Source organism: Macaca thibetana, chromosome 7, assembly GCF_024542745.1.
Source record: "Macaca thibetana thibetana isolate TM-01 chromosome 7, ASM2454274v1, whole genome shotgun sequence".
Taxonomy (NCBI): Eukaryota; Metazoa; Chordata; class Mammalia; order Primates; family Cercopithecidae; genus Macaca; species Macaca thibetana.
Window position 1 is genome coordinate 129740054 of NC_065584.1, and position 23030 is coordinate 129763083.

At 41.0% G+C, this 23030-nt stretch overlaps 1 protein-coding gene across 1 annotated transcript; it reads right to left on the bottom strand.

Annotated features, from left to right (window-relative positions):
• Positions 1-3505: 3505 nt before the first annotated feature.
• On the bottom strand, positions 3506-22982 carry GATM (glycine amidinotransferase). Its single transcript, XM_050797873.1, has 9 exons — positions 21809-22982; positions 20038-20256; positions 11755-11950; positions 10487-10677; positions 8797-8934; positions 8472-8636; positions 7223-7286; positions 6318-6434; positions 3506-4606 (listed from the first exon to the last, which is right to left on the bottom strand). The coding sequence occupies exons 1-9, from the start codon at positions 21875-21877 to the stop codon at positions 4494-4496; spliced, it is 1272 nt and encodes a 423-aa protein (XP_050653830.1). The 5' UTR covers positions 21878-22982; the 3' UTR covers positions 3506-4493.
• Between the last annotated feature and the right edge of the window lie 48 nt (positions 22983-23030).

Genomic DNA, 23030 nt, shown 5'->3' on the forward strand with positions numbered 1-23030 from the left:
ATAGCCCCAAAGTGGAAATAACCTAAATATTCAGCAACTGATGAATAGATAAATAAAATGTGTATATCTATACGGTGGAATTTCATTTGGCCATAAGAATACGTGAGGTACTGATACAGGCTACAGAATGAATAAAACTTGAAAATATTTTGCTAAGCTTTAGAAGCTCATCACAAAGACCACTTATTGAATGATTCCATTTACATGAAATGTCCAGAATAGACAAAATGATAAGGACAGGAAGTAGGTTATTGGTTGCCTAGGACTTGGGGGTGAGGATTAGGGGAGAAATACCTATTGGAGTTTCACTGTGGGTCGATGCTTTATATTCTGTGTCTGATAATCTGGTATCTGGAGTCCCTGTGGATGTGTCTTTTGAATGTTGTTTTGCTAGAGGGATATTTTCTCCTCCTGCATCTGTCTGTATTTGACTGTGTGGAGGACTCTGTATTTGAGATTTTATTGTCAGAAATAATTTGAAGCCTAGATGGATGTTACATTTTTTCAAAAAAGAATTTTGCTCATTTTTTTCAGGCACTCGGGGATGCCAGCAATCAGGTATCACCGTTTTTTGTTTGTTTGTTTTTTGAGCAGGAATGAAAGTTTATTAAACAGCTTTAGAGCAGGAATGAACAGAAAGTAAAGTACACTTGGAAGAGGGCCAAGCGGACATCTTGGAGTTCAAGCGCAATCAGGTATCATCAATCCTAGGCTAGAGGTTTTCTGGGCTACCTGAAAAATTTGAATGCCACTGGGTAGCAGACCGCAAGGGCTGGTTTACTTCCACTTCACCTCTGGTTCCTGAGTACAGTCAGTGCCGTGTCAAGCCACAGTGGAGCCCGAGGCAAAAGAAACATCAGTAATACTGATCTTGTCTTCATTTAACATTTTGATATTTTGTTCATCATGGATTTTTTTCATTAATTTTGATCTTTAAAAATAGTGCATTAATACTTATCTGGATTACTGAGGTTTTTTTTGGTCCTCCTAAATTTTGTGGACATGGTGAGTACTTCACTGACCTCACACTACTTCCAGCCTTGGTATCTGCCTTGGGATTTGTACACCCTAGGCAGTTTGAAGAGAACAGTTGTGGTTCCCTCCAACTTCCTATAAAATCCCATGAAGGTTTCCTCCTTTATGATACCATTTATAATTAACTATAAGACTTCCACAGGATTGGAGGCCAATACATCACATTCAGTAGGCTTATCAGACTACTTTTCATCCTCAAAGTAATGGATTAATAGAAAATTGGAAGGAATAAAACCACGTGCTCATGCCTGTAAATCCCAGCACTTTGGGAAGCTGAGGCGGGCGGATCACCTGAGGTAAAATTATTTTAGAAGCTAATACAACTTATAATATTGATATTAACAATCAAATATATTGGGATATTGAACTAAATTCCCTTCAGCATATTATCCCTATGGAGCAGGATTGGCCTGAAGCATTATTTTGACTTCAGCAACAATAATTATAATCACTCAACAGATACACACTACAAAGTACACACTGCTACAGATTAAGTAGGCAAATGACTTGCTGTAAAGTTAATTCAAATATATGAGAAAGTGTATGCTAGAATTTTTGGTCGGTTCAGCCATCTGTAGAAGTCCAAACCAACTGGTTATTAAAAATGTGTGGAATCTATATATACACTTTGATAATCTATTTGGTTATATGATATTCCAAGACAAGTGGTAGCTCTCCAACTAGGAGTCATCATTTTGTCACGAGAAGGCCTTGATCACGGATCAGGAACGTAGACCACACTGTGGATTGTTTTATGACTATTTTCTGAGGCGGAAACTCCCTCCCACACACACAGGGCGGTGGTGGTGCTGGAGTTACAAGAAAGATAATTAATGTAGCAAATTCTAAAAAACGACAAAGATTAGGATCAAAGGATGGTTGTGTGGATTAGACTTGGTCAGAAGGTTCACCTCTTTTTCTGTAGCAGTGAGAGAAGTGACCCTTTATACAGGGTTGAGAAGCAAATGCATGCAATGAGATGAAGGCCTGATTTTTCTCTCTGGAAGCTTAGGCAGTATAGTAATCCCTTCGTCCAAAGTTTCACTTTCAGCAGTTTCAGTTACCAGTGGTCAACCATGGTCCAAAAATATTAAATAGAAAAATCCAGAAATAAATAATTCGTAAGTTTTAAATTGCACGCTGTTCTGAGCTGCGTGATGAAATCTTGCACTGGCCCACTCCACTCCCTCCACCTGAGACGTGAATCCTCCCGTCCAGTATATCACACTGTATACACCACCCGTCCTTCAGTCGCTTAGCAGCCACCTCGTTATCAAACCACAGTCCTGGTATTCAAGTAACCTTATTTTACTGAATAATGACTCAAATGCAAGTCTTGATGCTGGCAATTCGGACATACCAAAGAAAAGCCTAAGTGGCTTTCTTTAAGGGAAAGGTGAAAGTTCTCAACAAGAAAAGAAAAAGTTGCATGTTGAGGTTGCTGAGATCCATGGTAAGAACGAATCTCCTATCTGTGAAGTTGTGATAAAGGAAAAAGAAATTCATGCTAGTTTTGCTGTCGCACTACACATGGCAAAAGTTATGGTCACAGTGCGTTGATAAGTGCTTAGTTAAGGTGGAAAAGGCATTACATTTTTGTTTGCAAGACACGAACAGAAAACATGTTCCCAACTGACAGCCATGTGTTGCACCAGACTAACTTTATCATAGGTCTGCATGTATAAGAAAAGGCATAGTACACATAGGGTTTGGTACTACCCATAGTTTCAGGCATTCACCGGGGATCTTGGAACATATCCCCTGAGGATAAGGGAGAACTACTTACTGGAAAGGAAAGGAGAAAGAAACTTAACCAGAATAGGCAAATGTATATAAACCTATAGGGGATTGTAAACTGAAGGAACTAATGCCTGATGGTCTCTATTTCCTCTGTGAAAAATAAAACAATATGATCAGCTAAGAAAATGTAGTGAAGGTTTGAAATAGCTACTGAGGAGGACACAGAGAACTGTGTAGCAGAATTGTCGGGTAGTATTTAGGCCTGCAAATATATACCCTAATTTGCACCAATCCACACAACTGGATAGATTTCTCAAGCAGGATTCAGTCCATGTATAGGACTAATAGGTGTTTCTGTAATGGATGTAAAAGGAACACCAGGATGTAAAGGAGTTAAAGGTGTTAGTAAGGGTATGGTTGAAACCTGTGACTCATTTCAAAGTACACAATCTATGCAGATTTTTCACAAAAAACACATTCAGCAACTTAAGAACAGAGACTCTTCCTTTCCGGGGCCTAGGATTACTCCTTATACTCAGAAGATATTCAGATATTTTTGAATGAATGAATGAATTAATAAACAAAAATCTGACTTTGCTAAGGATTTCTGAATGTAAGTATTAGGTTTACTTTGTGATGAATATGTTATTTATTTAGAGAATCAGAATTCTGTATCAAGAGCCACATTCCTATAATTTACTTACACTAAAATGACTAGACCAATGCCAAATTCAGTCTGGAACACAAAAGTTTATTAGAATAAAAATACACATACAGTATCAACACTAAAATTATTTCACATCGCATATAGGTTTTACCTCCATTAGTTTTTTTTAATGCTTATAAAGTCTATGCTGTAAATAATTTGCACATTTGTAAACAAATCTTAGATTACCAAAGATGCAGTGTATCTATCAGATATTGAATATCAAAACTTAAGGATGGGAACTGATAGCGAAATCCAATTACACTAAACATTCCTGTAAATTTTTGGAAAGAGAGGAAAAGATTAAAATAATTCACTTGATATGAGGTAAGATGTATATGAAAAGGTTTTTAGTAGCATATATCACAATGTTGAGATGAGAATATTAAAAACATTCATGGAAAATTCACTTTGATGTTTTGCATAGTCTAGGTTATTTTTTAAAAAACAAAAAATTAAAAATTACCCAAATTCCTTATTAGAAAGAGACAATTACCTGGTTCTACTTAGGATCCGTGTATGTTCTAAGTCTTTCTCTCCTTTATAAAAAAAAGAGATTATCTGATTCTATTTAGGATCTGTGTACATTCTAAGTCTTTCTCTCATTTAGAGAAAAACATTCTCAAGTCTATAGAAAAGGAAAAAAAAATTAAGATTAGGACCAACATTTCAAGCTGCCTTTTGGAAAGAAAATTAAAAACAGAGGTAGATGGTTAATTATTAGTGGCCAAGTTACTCAGGTGACTAATTTTTGTCTTGGTACACATTCACCAAAATTTTATACTTGAAGCCAAATAGTAAATAACTTTAGGAGTAGAGAGTAATACCTAGCAGAAGTTATTTTCTTTATGTCAAAGAAAAGTAATAGAAGCAAACCAGGCTTACGACCCCTGTTAAGGAGATGATTGTTTAAAGCACTACAGTTCATGCACTTTTCAAAGCAGGATAATGAACCTTGCCCCTAAGCTTCTTAGGTGTATCTGAGGCCAGCCACAAGCTCCATCAGGCCTGTTCAGTCCAAGTAGGACTGCAGGGTGCCTCGGCGCCGGACATCGCAGGTCCAGCAGTGGAAGCCTCCTCCCAGGGAATTGGCATTACGAATGTTAACTTTAATGGTAGTGATACCTGCATTGAAAGAGAGATGAGGTCAGTTAGATGGACTAACATGAAGATTCTCCTAGAGAAAGTAGGCCTACAGATTTGGAGGAATCTTGTGGTTCTAATCCTTAAGGATACCCAATCCAGAATAGTCTTTTCTTTTCCAATTTTATTTTCACCAACTATATTTCATCTGCTAATATAAAATCTTCTCCAAAAAGTCAACAGAGAACTCTGAAGTTTTATTTTATTGACTATTCACAAGTCAATAGACTGAGCAGGTAGACCTATCAAGTGTTCAAAATGGTCAAGTACTAAAATCTCAAGGCCTTTTAGAATTACACGTTAACTACTTTGTCAGACTGTTTCTAATTTTACCATGTTAATTTAATAGGCAAAGCAAAATTTAGCTGACCTGAAAAGTTGACTTTACATATTCACATATAAGGAGAGTTTACTGAGACAGATTAACTTCACCAGGCCACCATAAGGAAACAATGGAACACAGCTGGTGTTTTAATATCTGGGTTTGTATGGTTATACAGGTACCAAAGCAAATCCAGCAATCAGTTTAATCTGGTACCATCTGTAATAACAAGGCTATGATGTGCGTGGCCTATTTAACCAATGGTATTTAGGAAGAATCTGTTGTGTTAGACATAGTGGGGTTTTAAAAAGAAAATCTATTCTTCTTCCTCAAGAAGCCAATTATTTTGAGAGGAGGATAGGCTACAAAGTCACTAAAGGTCCATTGGTATAGCCAGGGAGAGGAAGGTGGCATGAGCCATTCAGAAAGACTTTCCTAGTCGGGCATGGTGGCTCACACCCATAATCCCAACGCTATGGGAGGCAGAGGTGGGTGGATCACTTGAGGTCGGAGTTCGAGACCAGCCTGGCCGAGTCACTCTCTACTAAAAATACAAAATTAGCCAGGCATGGTGGTGCATGCCTGTAATCCCAGCTACTCAGGAGGCTGAGGCAAGAGAATCGCTTGAACCCAGGAAGTGTAGGTTGCAGTGAGTCGAGGTCGTGCCACTGCACTACAGCCTGGGTGACACGGCTCTGTCTCAAAACACACACACACACACACATATACACACACACACACACACACACACACATCTTTATAACAGCTCATATGAAAATCCTTTCCTTCAACATTTTTCTCAATAATACTAGAATCACTGGTCTAAATTTTGAATATCAGGATAAGTAAACTCCTACTTAAGTAAAGCCCAGTCCTGCTCTTCAGTTCAAAACTGAATGATTTACTGACACACTTTCTTGCGTTTCACTACTTTGTTAACTATGCTTATTACACATAAAAGTCACTTCTGCATCTGTACACTTATGAGTCCTTTAAAATATATGATGACAGGACACTTTTAAAGGACCCACAATGATTTCTTATTTGAAGAAGGGCTGGCCAAGCTATCTGCTCACCTGCAAAGGGGTGGTTTTCCACACATGGGCACCAGGAGGCTGGCTAAGTCACATAAGATTTATAAACTTATTGCTAAGGGGGTGTCTCAGGAGTTCAGGATGCATCTCCAACTTCTGGGGGCTACGTGTGTTGAAAATAAAAATACTGACTTTCTGTGAAATAATAACTTGGTGCCTCTAAAAGGAATCAAAATTGAATTAGATAAACCATTTATCAAACCTAGCATGTCATTTCTTTAGTTCTTCTCCTTTAACATTTTCATGTATGACAACATGTTTCATTTGTTGTACATACCCAGCTTTTCAAACATCTTTTGAGTTGGAACTTCATTGGCATCCACCATAACACGTTTTTCATCTAGCATTAAGACATTCATGGAAAGCCATTTGGATGACATCCAGAGTGGATGATCTAAAAACAGCAACAACTGTTAAACCACGTCTGCTATGATTTTGGTTTAAAGCAAGGATTTACAAGTGAAGAATATTAAAGTGACAGCTCAATTCTTTCAGTAGTTCACTTTCCATGTGAACGCTTATTTTAATCTTAAAACAATTTATCTATAAATGGTATGAATCAATCTGTACTCATTACACATTTGAATTTCACCCTGTTTTCTTTTAAAAGTCGTATCTTGGCTGGGCATGGTATAATCCTAGCACTTTGGGAGGCTGAGGCAGGAGGATTCCTTGAGCCTAGGAGTTTGAGACTATTGCCCAGAGATGGTGTCTCACTGGGGAACACAGCAAGATATCATCTCTACAAACAAACAAACAAACAAAAAATAACTTGCTGGGCATAGTGGCCTGCACTTATAGCCCCAGCTACTTAGAAAGCTGAAGTGGAAAGATCACTTGAGCCCAGGAGTCTGAGGCTGCAGTGAGCTGTGAATGCACAACTGCACTTAAGCCTGGGCGACAGAGCAAGACACTGTCTCAAAAAAAAAAAAAAAAGTCATATCTTGCTTTATGTGATGTTGTCTTATTCTGTCTTCTCCTCACTTCATTTTCTATGGAAGAAAAAGTTGCAAACACAAGTCCCAGCCTTTTTCTGATGCTCATAGTCCCAAGCACCACTTTACACCTTACTGAGGAAACACATTCTCTAAGCTGCTAACATCGGGCTCCTCTCTATAGGCAAAAGATCCTTGGTCACTAAAGTCATTATTTTAGTCTATCAGTGTATGAAAGTAAACATACCGTCTGGGATGATTGGTGTTGGAGGAGTAATGATAGTCCATCCTGCTTTCTTGAAAAGATCAATCTGTAAGACCGAAAAAACCCCCCAAAACTGTTAAATTCACATATACTATTATTATTCTTAGTCTCTAATAACCCTAATAATTCTTTTTGAGAAGCTGTCTTCTCAGCTTCCAAAATAAAGAAATTAAAATTTCTAAACATTTGGGTGATTTTGTCTAAATCCTAATTAAAAATGTACATAAAATCCCCAGATTAAAGTTAAAAAGTAACAGAAATATTGAAGCTTTTAAAGACAGTCTTATACTTTTCTCTGGTTTCAGAGTCTTAAAAAACCAAAGATACTTTTCTTAGAAATTCTCATTTTAAAAATTGAAAAATTTCCTATTTAGTTACAAGAAAACAAAAATGTGACTACGTCAAACCCACAGTCCTTCTACTTCTTGTCCATCATTTTGTATCTAGGACCATGGTATAAAGACAGATGTTAGCTATGCATTCTCAAAGAACCATATTGTCCTTAGTGACCTTTTGCAACTCAGCCATCCCTGTGTTCACATAACCACTAACTACATGAATAAATGATAATAAAATGAAATGAATAAGTAGTCATGGTCATCGGGTCTAAAAATAAAAAACAGAAATGAACAGTGACACAGCATAACAGTGGTTTTTAAAAGTTGTACTGCAATCTTGCAAATAACAGAAAATCACTCATCACCTAACTAGAAGTAGGCGGCTGTGGACAGAAAGTAGGAGGCTGCAGGTGAAAGGGATAGACCAGCTGCAGTTCAGTGGCTCTGCTTCTCCCTACAAAGCAGGGCTGGCCAAAGGGAGCCTAACCCACTGTAGAGGGAAGACCACCACTGTCCAGTGGCATTGCCCTGCCCATGCAAGGATCATCTTGTCTAAAATTTGCTGCTGTGGAACCACTGTTGCAAGTTATGAGATAATGTCACCCTGTTTGATAACAATACACACATATGCACAAATCTGAGACTTTGACAACAGCAAGCAGCCAAAGTCTGATGATCCCATACTAATTATTGTGTCAACTACGTATATTTCTGCATGGTGGACATCTTGTAATAAACCATAAGGAATCCAATGTTTGATCATAATAATGTTGAGCCCTGCTGAATCTGTCATTCAGAACCATTAGGAACCATGGAAGTGCTTAAAATAAAAGTGTCAATGATTTTAGTTACTAGATTCTGTTGCTTTTCCAGAGTCCCGAGAAATCTCTTACCTGGTGACATGGTCGGTCAGGGTTGGAAAGCACAGTACCAGGTCCAATGATGTTGAAGGTAGCATCAATATGCATGGGATTGGGATCTTTAAAGGAGATGATATGTACTCTGTAATCTGGAGCAAGATGCCTACGCATCCATTCAATGCCTAGGTAGTTTGTAACCTGAAAACAAAAGAAAGACATACAATCAATAAATATTTGGTTCTACGTCTAGAAAACTAAAAATATTCAAGGTGAAAAAAATTTAGGATGAAAATATTTTAATTTGGAAGTAAAGAATACAATAATATAGTGTGAAATTTCAGAGGCAGCCTGCATTTACCTGGCTTCTCTGTGCAAAAATATCTTTTCCAGCTCGAATGAAGTCAGCAGCATCAAAGCATGGCTCAAACTCAGTTGTCACAAATTTTCCCTGAGCAGCCAATTTGTGTCTGTCTTCTACAGAGTGGATGGGATAATCCTAATTGGAACAAGAATGAACACAAACAATGCATTGGATCATGAGAAAACTATTTAAAAGGCATACAGTACTAAGAAAATTAGTTTAACATCATTTTCCAAAATATTACTACTCAGTTCTAGACTAAAACATGCCTGGGAAAGAAGCGGGTCCATGATAAATAAACCAAAACAACAATAAAACAACAAACTAGCATTACAGTAATTTCCTGATACAATAGTCCTCCTTTACCCATGATTTCACTTTCCATGGTTTCAGTTACCTGCAGTCAACTGTTGTCCCAAAACATTATTTTAAGAGAAACAGACCACATTCACCTAACTTTAAGTATATTTATATAATTGTTCCATTTTCTTATTCATTATTGTTGTTAGTCTTACTGTGCCTAATTTGTAAATTCAACTTCATCATAGGTATGTATATATGTATAGGAAAAAACAAAATATATAGAGTTCAGTATCAGCATCCACTGAGAGTCTGGAACGTGTCCCCTAAGGATGAGGGGGCACGATGTACTTAGAAAAAAATGGTACATGCCAGGTGAGATGGCTCATGCCTGTAATCCCAGCACTTTGGGAGGCCAAAGTGAGCAGATCACCTGAGGTCAGGAGTTCGAGACCAGCCTGACCAACATGGTGAAATCCCGTTTCTACTAAAAATACAAAAATTAGTCAGGCATAGTGGCATGTACCTGTCATCAGAGCTACCCAGGAGGCTGAGGCAGGAGAATTGCTGGAACCTGGGAGGTAGAGGCTGCAGTGAGCTGAGATCATGCCACTGCACTCCAGTCTGGGCAACAGAGCAAGGCTCTGTCTCCAAAAAAAAAAAAAAAAAAAAAAAAGTGATACAGAGGCAGTAACTGATTCTGAGAATATTCCATGACCCGTACGGAAAGTAAACAGGATGAAGTCATTCTGTTCTTTTAGAAAAGGAATTTGGTCCCGAGCCTAACTCATACCATAAAATGAGATGCCATGTTTCCCCTGCCAAATTTGATTGGGAGTGGCCAAACTAATTCATTATTTCTGTCTTTAAACCCAGAAGCTATTTTGATTTTCAGTTTTTTTTCTATAAAAGATCAAATGGTAACTGATTTAATAAGGGACATACATTTCATTTTACTGTGAATTTGGACTGTAGACCAGGTTCTTTTTCTAGAAGAAGAAAAGTGAACTTCAGTCTAGTGACTTTTCTGGTTCCACTAATGAATAGTGGTACACCTGTAGGCAAGTTTTTCCCCCTCTAATGGAATGATACCACAGTATCATTAGGGTTGTTGTGAAAAACAAACAGGATTGAGGATGTAAATAAAGGGTTTAACCCAGGACCCAGAAGAAGGTAAGCACCAAAAAGTGTTAGCAATTATTATTACTATCATAGGATCATTTACTCTTATCGTATTCATCATAAAATAATCACTTCTTAAAAATAAGATGATGTTTTCTCTTTCTAAAATGCATAATATGTAAAAGGTATCAGAGAATCTCTATCTTACTCTTTGTAGATCAGTTAGAAAAGTTAGTAATAAGCTAGCCTATTATTAGGGACTCACCCGGTCATAAAGCTCATCAGCCATTGTGGGCTTAGGAGCTGTTGTCCACTTGGCGCCACGGTGGAAGTAGTCTTTGATAATTGACCTGTACGCTCGGTACTCAAAGAAGCGTGAACGCCATGCCATGGGAGCCTCGATAATCTCATTGCCCACAACTATCAGGATGTCTCGAGGCATTGCACTGTATAAACCTGTCAGACCAAAAAATTCCATGACAACTTCAGCAGTGTTAATTTCCAAGACAAAAAAGGTCTATATAGGGCTAGGCGCAGTGGTTCATGCCTGTAATCCCAGCACTTTGGGAGGCCAAGATGGGCGGATCACTTGATCCTGACCGGGCTGGTCAGGAGTTCAAGAGCTGCCTGGCCAACATGGTCAAGCCCCGTCTCTACTAAAAGAATACAAAAAAAAATTAGCCAGGCATGATGGCATGTGCCTGTAATCCTAGCTACTCGGGAGACTGAGGCAGGAGAATCACTTGAACCAGGAGGCCAAGGCTGCAGTGAGCAGAGATTGTACCACTGCACTCCAGCCTGGGCAACAGAGTGAGATTCTGTCTCAAAAAAAAAAAAAGTCTATATAATATGACCTCTTCTTTTGGTTAAAAAAACTAGTAAAAATACATGTGTATATGTATATATGAAAATGGCAAAAAATTTGAATAATACATACTAGATTGTTCACATGAATTCTGTGTGGTGGTAAGGAAGCCAAGAAAAAAAAAAAAGAAAAAAAGTGAAGGAATAAAGTCTTTGTACAAAGAGATGTTGAACCACCAAGCTTTCACCATTTGTAAGCTCCTTTCTTGCTATACCGAAACAGAGCTCTTAAAGGACCATCAGCATCACAAGATAAACACTGAGCCAAGGATCAATCTAAAACTAGAAATTAGAACAGTGACCTAAGGCACAAGAACAGTCATGCAGCAATGTCAGTTAAAAATAAAATGGAAATGTTTCTATTCCCCTTTTAATTTCTGTTCTTGAGGAAAATTAAATGAATCCACTGTTCTTATGTAAGGAAATGACTATAAAGTTTAGGAAAATTTGTTATTTCACGGAGATTCCACTAGATGGAATGGAGTTTGGAATGTATACATCTTAATCATATCAACATGGACCAAACCATTCCTAAATAAATCTTTAAAGTTTTCAAGAACTAGCAAAGCAAAGGACTCTCCAAGAAATTTTTTGGAGCTTTCCCCCTACACATTAAGAAAGACACTGAAAATTCAGACACTGGCAGTTTAGTTATCTGACATCACTTACCCGTAGACTCAAAATCAGGAGTTTTATACTTCAATGACCAGTCAATGGGGTCAGGCCTCCTCACTGTCACTCCTTCCATTTTTAAAATATTGCACATTTCTTCAATTTCAGTAACAGCCTTTTTCAAATGATCTTTGGGAAAATAATGCCCTCCATGCTTCTGGTAAAATGGCCAGTACTTTTCATATGTGTTGGCCTGGAAGTAGAAGCAAATAAACCCAATACTTACAGGAGAAAAATACAGCTCATGATAGGTTTATAGGCAGTAAACAGCTCTTTGTATAAGGTATTGGAATTGAGACTCCAACCACGCCACGTTCAGTGCTGATTCCTAGCATTGAGCACAGATGCTCTCTGGGCAGACACTCAGTATCTGTTGAATGAAGAACTCTAAAACATCTTGATGTTTTGAGGTCTTTTGCTCCTTCTGCCTGAGATTTCATGCCCAACCACTAACAGCATGTTTACCTTCAGACAGGCTTGGAATCCTCTTGGCCAGTTTTTTTTTTTGCCACACTTTGCAGACAAAACAGGACATAGCACTTCTACCAGAGAGCCTCAATAAAACGGAACAAGAGAACACACAAACTAGCATAAGAGAATAAAAGCACTTATACTAAGCCAAAACCATGGGTTATCCATGCATCTCAGAATTCTGTCTGGAAAATAGCACCTCAAGATATTTTGTGAAGGGAAAAAAAGATATTTAGACCCTGTTAAGATCAGGAATATACTTTCAAATATGCTTTATTTATCTTTAAACCCCATCATTGGTCAGGCATGGTGGCTCAGCCTGTAATCCCAGCACTTTGGGAGGCCGAGGCGGGCAGATAGCTTGAGGTCAGGAGTTCGAGACCAGCCTGGCCAATATGGCGAAATCCCATTTCTACTAAAAATTCAAAAATTAGCCAGGCCTGGTGGCATGTGCCTATAGTCACAGCTACTTCGGAGGCCAAGGCAGGAGAACTGCTTGAACACAGGAGGCAGAGGTTGCAGTGAGCTGAGATCGTGCCACAGCACTCCAGCCTGGGCAATAGAGCGAGACTCTGTCTCAAAAAAAGAAAGGAAAAGAAAAGAAAAGAAAGAAGGAAGGAAGGAAAGAAAAGGAAAGAAGGAAGGAAAGAAAGAAAGGAAGGAAAAGAAAAGAAAAGACAGACAGACAACAAAAAAACCATTATTGATTTTCCCGTTCAACAGAATTAACACTTGCCAAAATTGTGTAACAGTGAAAATATGCCTTTGGTAATTCCCTGTCAAAATGCCTCACACCAACCACACCTCTCCTTTTTCTAATCCATTCAGCTCTTACATCTTTTCGAGTCTTTTTGTCATAGAAGAAAGTGATATGATAAGCAAATTCACAAATTTTTAATAACTGAAAAAAAAATTTAGAAAGTTTCCAGGGCTATATGTATTTTAGAAGACTACCAAAGAGAAAACATTTGAATGCTTTAAAATGGCTCAATCAGTTTGCTAAAAATTATTGTTGAATAGGGTAGGTGCAACAGCTCTAAAATATTGTTTTGTTTTGTTTTGTTTGAGACGGCGTCTCACTCTGTTGCCCAGGCAGGAGTGCAGTGGTACTACACCCTCAGCTCACTGCACCCTCCGCCTCCCACCAGGTTCAAATGTTTCTCCTGCCTCAGCTTCCTGAGTAGCTGGGATTACAGGCGCAGGCCACCACACCCGGCTAATTTTTTGTATTTTTAGTAGAGACAGGGTTTCACCATGTTGGCCAGGCTGGTCTTGAACTCCTGACCTCGTGATCCACCTGCCTGAGCCTCCCAAAGCGCTGGGATTACAGGCATGAGCCACTGTGCCCGGCCAAAATATTGGTTTTCAAACATGTAAAAATCTAGACATATTCTGCATTCAGATTGTTTTCCAAATGTCTAAGTTCTCAGTCAATTTGCATAAATACATTGGGAAATGTACATGATGCATCTTCCCATTTTTCAAGCTACAGGAAGCAGAACTCCAATCAGAGAATCCAGACTCTAAGAAAAAGACTTGAACCTTCATCAAAAGATTAGCAACGCAATGTACATTGATATATTTTAAGTTTAAAAATGTTTTAAATGGCCGGGCGCGGTGGCTCAAGCCTGTAATCCCAGCACTTTGGGAGGCCGAGACGGGCGGATCACGAGGTCAGGAGATCGAGACCATCCTGGCTAACACGGTGAAACCCCGTCTCTACTAAAAAATACAAAAAACTAGCCGGGCGCGGTGGCGGGCGCCTGTAGTCCCAACTACTCGGGAGGCTGAGGCAGGAGAATGGCGTGAACCCGGGAGGCGGAGCTTGCAGTGAGCTGAGATCCGGCCACTGCACTCCAGCCTGGGCGACAGAGCCAGACTCCGTCTCAAAAAAAAAAAAAAAAAAAAAAAAAGTTTTAAATGTTTTAAATTTTTGTTTAAAAATGTTTAAAGCAGGTATTTTTAAAATGTTTATTTATATAATTGATGAACTGACCAACTATTAGTCCTGACCATGTCAGATATGAGGGTCTCCACCATCAATCAGATAATTAGGGTTATCAATAAGTACTAGAAAGAAGGTGTAAAACTTGGTAATGGGCTCAAGTGTGTCAGAGTGTGTCTACTTTAGCTGGATATTCTCATTTGGTTTCCCAGCAATCCTATCAAAGAAACAGGGCAAGCTCTCATATGCTTATTTCACATGTAAGGAAAGAGGCTCTGGCTGGTCACATGCTTGCTAACTATCTGCACAAGCAGGACTAGAACTCAAGTTCTCTGACTGTTACTTGAAGAGTGTCCCTAATACATCATGGGACTTGCATGTTATACTGGTTTGAACACTTCTAACTAGATGGGCAAAAACTTTTAAGACTGGAATTGCTTGGCCGGGCGCGGTGGCTCAAGCCTGTAATCCCAGCACTTTGGGAGGCCGAGGCGGGTGGATCACGAGGTCAGGAGATCGAGACCATCCTGGCTAACATGGTGAAACCCCGTCTCTACTAAAAATACAAAAAACTAGCCGGGCGTGGTGGCGGGCGCCTGTAGTCCCAGCTACTCGGAGGCTGAGGCGGGAGAATGGCGTGAACCCGGGAGGCGGAGCTTGCAGTGAGCCGAGATCGCGCCACTGCACTCCAGCCCGGGTGACAGAGCGAGACTCCGTCTCAAAAAAAAAAAAAAGACTGGAATTGCTTAACAAGTTCAAACTGTCCCAATGGCTTTTACTCATCAAGACTGACCAAATGTCTAGATATTTAGCTCTTTAATGTCAAAGACAGTGTCTTTTCTAGATTTTGTGTCTCTACTTCCATTTTTATCTCAGTCTGATAAATATCAAATATATGAAAGTGGACCCATCTCTTTTAGTTCAACATCCAAGTTCACATCAGTTACACTGGAACCCAGATTGGTGAATAAGGAGTAAGCCAAGAAACAGGTCTTTAGAAAAACTGAATGATGCCAGTGAAACTCTTAGAGGCTGGTAAACAAACGTCCATAGGCAAATTTGGCCTGCTGCTTGTTTTTGTAAATAAAGTTTTATGGGAATGCAGGCACATTCATTTGTTTACATATTGTCTATGACTGCTTTTGCACTACAATGGCACAGCTGAGAGCTGAGTAGTTCAACAGAGACCGATGGTCTGCAAAGCCTAAATTACTTATTATCTGGTACAAAGATGAAGTTTGCTGACGCCTGGGGTCTGAATCATTAATTAGCTTTTACTAAGGTCTATAGGCAAACAGCAGGCTGAATTTCTGGCCTATGAAAAATGTTATCAGCATTAAACATTTTATAAGACCAAGCTACCCTTTCAAAAAACAAAATAAAAGCACTCCACTGTTTTCTACTCCTAGGAATTTCTGCAACAGCAACCAGAAAGAGGATAATAATGACTCTTTATATTCCTCTCAGATACACGCTGGTACTACTCATCCATTCACCACTTCCTCCTTCTCATGCCAGGCACATCTCCTACAATCCACTAGGGACAAGAAGCCTTTGAAAATTTAACACTGGGTTACAGGAGATGCAGAGTTACGCAGTCTCACTAGACTCATTCCAAAGTATCCTCCGTGACTATTTGTGCAGAGTGAAACTTGCTTTGATAAATTAAACTTTCCTGGGAGAAAAAGGTTATTTGAACAAATGTGAATTTTTCTTGTAGAGTTTATAATCTGGCAAAGGTTGGGCAAAATACAAATGATCAGGGCACAATACATTTTACAAGAGATAGCTAGAAATTGTTTACACTTCCTTTAAAACCCTGCTAAATGAGCTAGCAATCATTTACCAAGTTGTTTGCAAGATAATGAACACTATATTAGATGCTTAGCATATGATGTTTATAATAATCTGTTGCAAAGGTATGTCTGCATTCCTTGAACCTTTATACTCTTTCAAAGCCTAAAACCCTTTGCAACGGTTTGCCAAGTGAATTTTTAAATACTGTCTTTGGAAGGCTAAGAAATGACAACAGAAATGTATTTATCCAGCTGTAAGCTTATATTACACTAATCTTGATTAATCTTGTATTTTATAAAAGGTCCTTTATTAAGGGCTTTACTTTTAAAAAGACAAAAGCAAAGCAAAAAACATACTTGAGGCTGGGCACGGTGGCTCACCCCTGTAATCCCAGCACTTTGGGAGGCCAAGGCGGGCAGATCACGAGGTCAGGAGATAGAGACCATCCTGGCTAACATGGTGAAACCCTGTCTCTACTAAACATACAAAAAAGGCCGGGCGCGGTGGCTCACGCCTGTAATCCCAGCACTTTGGGAGGCCGAGGCGGGCGGATCACAAGGTCAGGAGATCGAGACCACAGTGAAACCCCGTCTCTACTAAAAATACAAAAAATTAGCCGGGCGCGGTGGCGGGCGCCTGTAGTCCCAGCTACTCAGGAGGCTGAGGCAGGAGAATGGCGTAAACCCAGGAGGCGGAGCTTGCAGTGAGCCGAGATCGCGCCACTGCACTCCAGCCTGGGCGACAGAGCGAGACTCCGTCTCAAAAAACAAAACAAAACAAAACAAAAAAAAAAACATACAAAAAAAAATTAGCCAGGTCTGGTGGTGGGCACCTGTAGTCCCAGCTACTCAGGAGGCTAAGGCAGGAGAATGGTGTGAACCTGGGAGGCGGAGCTTGCAGTGAGCCAAGATTGCGCCACTGCACTCCAGTCTGGGCGACAGAGCAAGACTCTGTCTCAAAAAAAAAAAAAAAAAAAAAAAAAAAAAAAATGATAGCAAATATTTACTATATTTTGCAGAACAAAAAGTCACAGAGCTTTAAAAAATTATGCTTCCTAACAATTATGTTCCACATTCCTTTCCTTAAAATTTCTCTAGTACTTATATCTTCCAACATCTTCTGCTCTGATTGCCTATAGACAGTTTACTACATTATTTTTTTTTTTATTATTCCTAAACTGATTAATATATGTCATTCTTCTTTACTACAAGGCACGGCCTTGCCTGCTAGGATCCATGCATATCTTGGATTTACTTTCTTGTCCCTCAAAACCAGGCTTAGCACATGGCATGAAACAGAAATAACCGTTATTTCCTGTCTAGAATCAAAGAGAGAAAGAGAAAGAGAGAAGAATAAACAAAGAAAAAGAACCAGACAAATGAATGAAATCAACACTGCTAATGTTATTGGTATATACAACTATTATACCCCCAAAGTACCTTTGGAATGTAATTGGCAAACTGGATCCATACAACTATAATAAGTTGTTGTTTTGTTCTTTAAAATACTTAACATGTAATCTTTTACCTTTAGATTAATCCTTAATCCTGTTAGGTAGATAGCAAACCTCTTAGTATCTTCATTTTACAGTGGCCCAGAAAGCTGTGGAATCTTGTACAAGGTCAAATAACTGATTAACCGAGACTAGCTATCAAGCTTTTATCAAATACCTAATTAATCCCAGACTCCTGACTTCAGCATAGTACATTTTCCACAAGCCCATGAAATGACAGTCTAAAGTCATAAATCAAGTGACAAAGAACTCAAAATTATGTCTGAGAATTCTGATTCTGTAAAATCACATGATATGAAAGTCTATCATTGTAAAGACAAGTAGAAGGATAAATTATTGCTTGGATTTAAATTTTAATTCCACCCAATTAAAATGGTTAGGGGATGGGACTTTTCAAGGAAAGACTTAAGAAGACTATGCCTTTTAAAAACATGTGGATGGTGTATAAATTAATCTTCTCACCAAATTCCAAATATCAGAACCAAAGACAATTTCAGAACAATTAGAAGTTATTACTTTTTCTATCTCCCTGTCTTCCTGGTCTAACTCAGGAGTCATTTTCTTCAAGAGGACTTCTTAACTGGCCAGAACTTGGTCACTTCTCTTTCCTTAGCTTTCCTGGCACTTCAACTGCCTTGTCAGTCAATTGGAATAAGATACTTGGTCTTCGTTTCTATGTGGACATCATATTTCTTCAAATAGAAAGGAAGATCTTTTACATTAATACCTCTAGAGCCCTGGTACATCATAGGCAATATTTCTGAAGACCACGAAAATGCTGTTACAGAACTTCTTTCCTCAGTCCACTTTACAAATAAAAGTGTAAATATTCAGGAAAAATTTAAGGACATTATAGATAGATTTGTAACCCATTATTAATAGGAGTCTAGGCTGTGTCTACAATGTGGATGGTGGTCCCTTAGATATGGGACCCTTATGCAGTACAGAACCTGAACACCGGCCCACAGAGGCCCTGGACATAAGAATATTACAGATGAAAACCACTAGGAGTTTTTGTTTGTTTGTTTTTGAGACGGAGTCTCGTTCTGTTGCCCAGGCTGGAGTGCAGTGGTGCAATCTCGGCTCACTGCCTCCCGGGTTCACGCCATTCTCCTGACTCAGCCTCCCGAGTAGCTGGGACTACAGGCGCCCGCCACCATGCCCAGCTAATTTTTGTATTTTTAGTGGAGATGGGCTTTCACCATGTTAGCTAGGATGTTCTCAATCTCCTGACCTTGTGATCCTCCCACCTCAGCCTCCCAAAGTGTTGGGATTACAGGCGTGAGCCACGGTGCCTGGCCACCACTAGGAGTTTTTAAAAAGGGAGATGTTACTTGTTGCCAGGGAAATTCTGGAACACTTTGTGAAAGGTGTCATTGAAGCTAGGTGGTAGTAGGTTTAAACTACCTAGTTTAAACAGACTAAAGGGCACAGGAAGATGGGTGGAAGAGACTTAGGTAGGGGCAAAGATGCAGGGCTTGTGAAGAAACAGTGAGTAGTCTAGTTTAGCTGCCTTATATGGTTGTCTTATAAAGTCTGCTGAAAACCAGGGTGGGATATTAGAGGAGAGAGGGACTTGACCAGAAATGAACACTGCTAATCTGCTGTACTAACAGATGAGTCAATAACTGGAATGGGGAATCCTGGAAATGCAGACAAGAGCCAGATTGGGAAGGATGTTGAATACCATGAGGACTTTATCCTGAGCAATTCGGGGGTGGGGGTGGGGAGGGGGTTGGCTAGCAAAGTAGAGGAGGAAAAGAAGCAGGATGAGAAACATGATCACATTTGAGTTTTAAAAAATCACTTGGATTGCAGCTGCAAGGTGGTTTGGTAAGAAGAGTGAGTAGCAGTGACCAGTTAGGAGTTAACTGCAATAGTCCAGACAGCAGATGAGCGCCCAACCATTAGGGAGAGGCAAAGCAGAGGGATGAGGCAAGATTCATTTTGACAAAAGCCTTGTTAAACCTTGGAGAATGGATGTGGAGGACGCCACATAAGGAGAAATCAAAGATGATTCTTTTGTGTTTTAGCTTGATTAAATAGGAATGCCAATAATTAAAAGGAAGGAATGAGAAGGGGTCCACTTTAGCAGGGTGGCTGGCAACTGAACTCCAGATGTGCCAAGTTTGAAGTCATGTGGCAATATCCCATAAGGAGTTTACCTTGTTGATCTGGAAGGAGTTCAATACAGAGATACGGACCAGAGAGGAGGTGGGAGGGGCAGCTGTGAGAATGGCTAAGAGAAGGGGGCTGAAAGTAATATTCTATTCAACCTTGGCATTACAGGCTGTGACGGAAGAAGATCTGAGGAAAAGAGAAAGAACTATTATTCCCAGAAAAGCTCTCTTAGATTCCAAGGGGAAGAGTTTCAGGAAAGAAGCAATTATCATTGGTGTAAACAGTGTCAAATACCACAGAGGTGTCAGGTAAGATAACTTAGAGTTAGTCACTGCATTGAGAGGTCTGAGAGTAAACTGAAGGGAAAGCAGTCAGAGGGTAGCAGCAGCAGGTGAGGAGGGAACGCACTTTCAGACATGTGAACAGCCTTTACCTTCACCTCGATGGTGAACGGCGGAACACAGGCATTTTCTGCTCTGCCCACTATCACTTCCTCTAAGGGGTCCCATTCGTTGTAAGAAGAGACAGGGCAGTCCTTGGGCAGAGGTTCAGTGGCCTTGTCGTCAGCTGCAAAGGAGTTCCGGGAGGAAGCCGTAGCTGCCTGGGTGCTCTGGAAAGTTCGCTGCACCCATCCCGTCAAGGTTCGTCCAAGCTTCCAAGAACAAAGAAAACATTATTGTATTGCATTGCTCTATCAGTACTTGCAGAGAGAAGGAAGTGGAGATGGGGTAAAAATCCAGCATAACATTGCCACTTAAACCCCTTTAGAAGAGCGTAAACCAAGATGTTAACAATGTGTAGGTGGGTAGTGGGATTGCAGATAATTTTTTAACCCTCTTGTTTATCTACAAATTGTCTTATCTATTAATTGCTGTAACTCTTTAAAACTCCTCAGAAGACCGTGTCCCCAGCGACCATACACTCCCATCTTTATCTCAGAATGCAATTCCTGCACTCAAGCTTTAAGCAACTCTTTTGCAGATGGGTCAATCCTCCTCTCAGAAAACCACAGACAGCTGCTCTAAAACTTCCCGCCAGTCCCAGCTGAGGATGGAACCTCCTTTTCCCTCAAGTATCAAAGGTTACCAATATTAGGCTTTTTATTTTATTTTATTTTATTTTATCTTTACAAATGAAAAGGTGGAAACATTTGTAAAGGACCGTATCTTTCAGAATAGCCAGCTTCAAATCAAATTTTTTTCATCTTTGACATACACTTCGCATTCTTTGGCACTTCAATTCTAAGAGTGAGCAACTGCCATCTGCTCCATTTTACAGATGGCCCACAGTATCCTAGCCAAGATCAGGATTAGCCCAGGCGTAAATTCAAACAACTAAAAAGGAGATCTAAAAACTTCAAAAGCCTTTAAAAAATGCATGGCCTATAAAATCTAGAGCAGGGAGGGTCCCTCAACCCCTGAGTAAACCTCAACCCCCCAAATCTCTATCCTGCTCTGTTAAAAGCCTTAGGAAGTGGGCAGGAGGGGAACTCGGGTGGAGGCAGAAGCAAGACGGAGAGTGGCAGCTGTTCAGGAACCAGTTGCTGGGGGGAAGCCAGAATGTCGGAGCGATTCCAGTCCTAGGAGCAAGGGTCTGCCGCCAGGGCAGCCGAAGGCGGGGAGCGCAGAAACTCTGCTTACAGGCTGCACTCGCCAGACTCCTCTCCAGACGTGGGACCGCATATTATACTTGGAGTGAATCTGGTCGCTCGCTCCCCGTCCCTGATTCCCACTTTGCTTGTCTCTTCTCCCCATCCATCCACCCCACACGCATTTTCCAGAAATCTCCCCCAACTCGATGCCCACTTAGGCTACTGAACCCCAATAACGCCACCCTTTTACTAAGAGGAGCCTCCGTCATCCCAGCCCCTTGCTCCGAGCGGGAAGCTTGGTGCAGCGCACCAAGGTCCGGTAGAGGACCGTGGGCCAGCAGGCCGCAGACGCGGAGACAGCAAGTGGACCCCAAGGGGTGGAGCCGCAACGCAAGTTCCCCCCGACCCGGGGACGCCGCCCAGCTCCTGGAGCCTGCAAAGGCTCTTGAAGCTGAGCTTCCCAGGGATACCAGAAGGGACACTCTCGTGCAATTCTGGCTGGGGAAAGCGAGGGAAGGCGGCGGCTCTGTGGAGGGAGCGAGCGGGTGCTCCACGCCACCCTCAAGACCGAGTGAGTCACGCAGCCGCCAGACGAGGCCGGTGGCGCACGCACCCGAGACCCGATGTAGTGCACCGCCTCGGCGCCGCGGCTCCCGCCGCGCAGACACCGCACCCGCAGCATCGCCCCGACCCGGCTGGTCCACGCACGGAATGTTCCTGGCCTGGGCCGCGTCGGTCCAAGCCTCCCCGAGAGCGCGCCCGGAGCGTGATGGGCGGGTGCGCTGGGCCCGCGGCCTTTTGTAGCCGCGCTCCGCCCCGGCCGCCCCCCGCGGCCCCATTGGCTGCCGGGAACAGGTGGTGGGGCCAGCAGAGCGCCCCGAATTAGGAACTGTTGGGAGGCGCCGTGGCCGCTAGCTCGAGCCTCCGACGCTTGCCCTTTTTTAGCCAGCGGGGCCACTGACGGCTTCTGTTGCACGCCCGGACCTGGACCCCGACCCGAGCGCCGCAAGAAGGCCCGCTGGAGTCTCGCGCACCTGGGCAGGACGCGACTTCCGACGACGTGACAATGGTCTATGCATATATTAAGTGAATATTTGAGAATTTAAATATGCAAAGCGTGAGTATAGTGTTACATACGAGCACGGACCCAGTCACCTCATTTTTCGGTAAACGAAACCACCTAAAAATTAGGTGGTTTCTTAGTGCAACATCGGGTGTGAGACTGCAGAAAACTAAGTCTGGAAGTTGGGCCATTTGCTCCCCGGGGAGGTAGTGCTTTCCTTCCACTACCCCGTCGGGTGTTATTTGGAACACCTGGCATTTCACATGGTTTTTGGCCATGTGCCCCTGGCTTGAGAAACTCCGATATGAAAATCGACAAGTGTGGGTCACAAATAAGGGAGGACGGCAGTTTCGTTCCTTCCATTTCATGTTTTAAATTTTTTGTTTTAACTTGATTAGGATTGTTTTTTAGAAAAGTATTTTCCCTCACTGTGCAGTCTTAATTGCTGTGGATTTGTGCAAAGCTAGAGAACTCAGGTTAACATTTATCTCCTAGTAGGAAAGGAGGCAAGAGATTTGAGTATTTCATTTTTGTACTTACAGAGTTGTAACTATTCATTTTTGATGAGCTTTCTTTTTAATTTTGGTATCTCAAGCTTGTTTTCCAGAGTTCATGGATGGAAAGCAACAGACAAGCAGATGGCATGGTAGAAAGAGCCTCCGAGAGGGAATCAGGATAACTGAGTTCCAGTCTTGACTCAGTTATAGACTACTGTGTGTCTTCTTGAATTGCAGTCTTCTTATCTGCAAAGTGAGAATAGAATTTACTGTCC

Bases quoted from the DNA above. Each gene is read 5' to 3' on its own strand.
- GATM (XM_050797873.1), bottom strand. From the start codon at position 21,877: ATGCTGCGGGTGCGGTGTCTGCGCGGCGGGAGCCGCGGCGCCGAGGCG. The intron at 8,637-8,796 runs GTAAATGCAGGC...TTTTGTTTTCAG, and splicing joins TTTTTGCACAGAGAAGCCAG to GTTACAAACTACCTAGGCAT. The intron at 4,607-6,317 runs GTATGTACAACA...CTTTCAATGCAG, and splicing joins AAAGATGTTTGAAAAGCTGG to GTATCACTACCATTAAAGTT.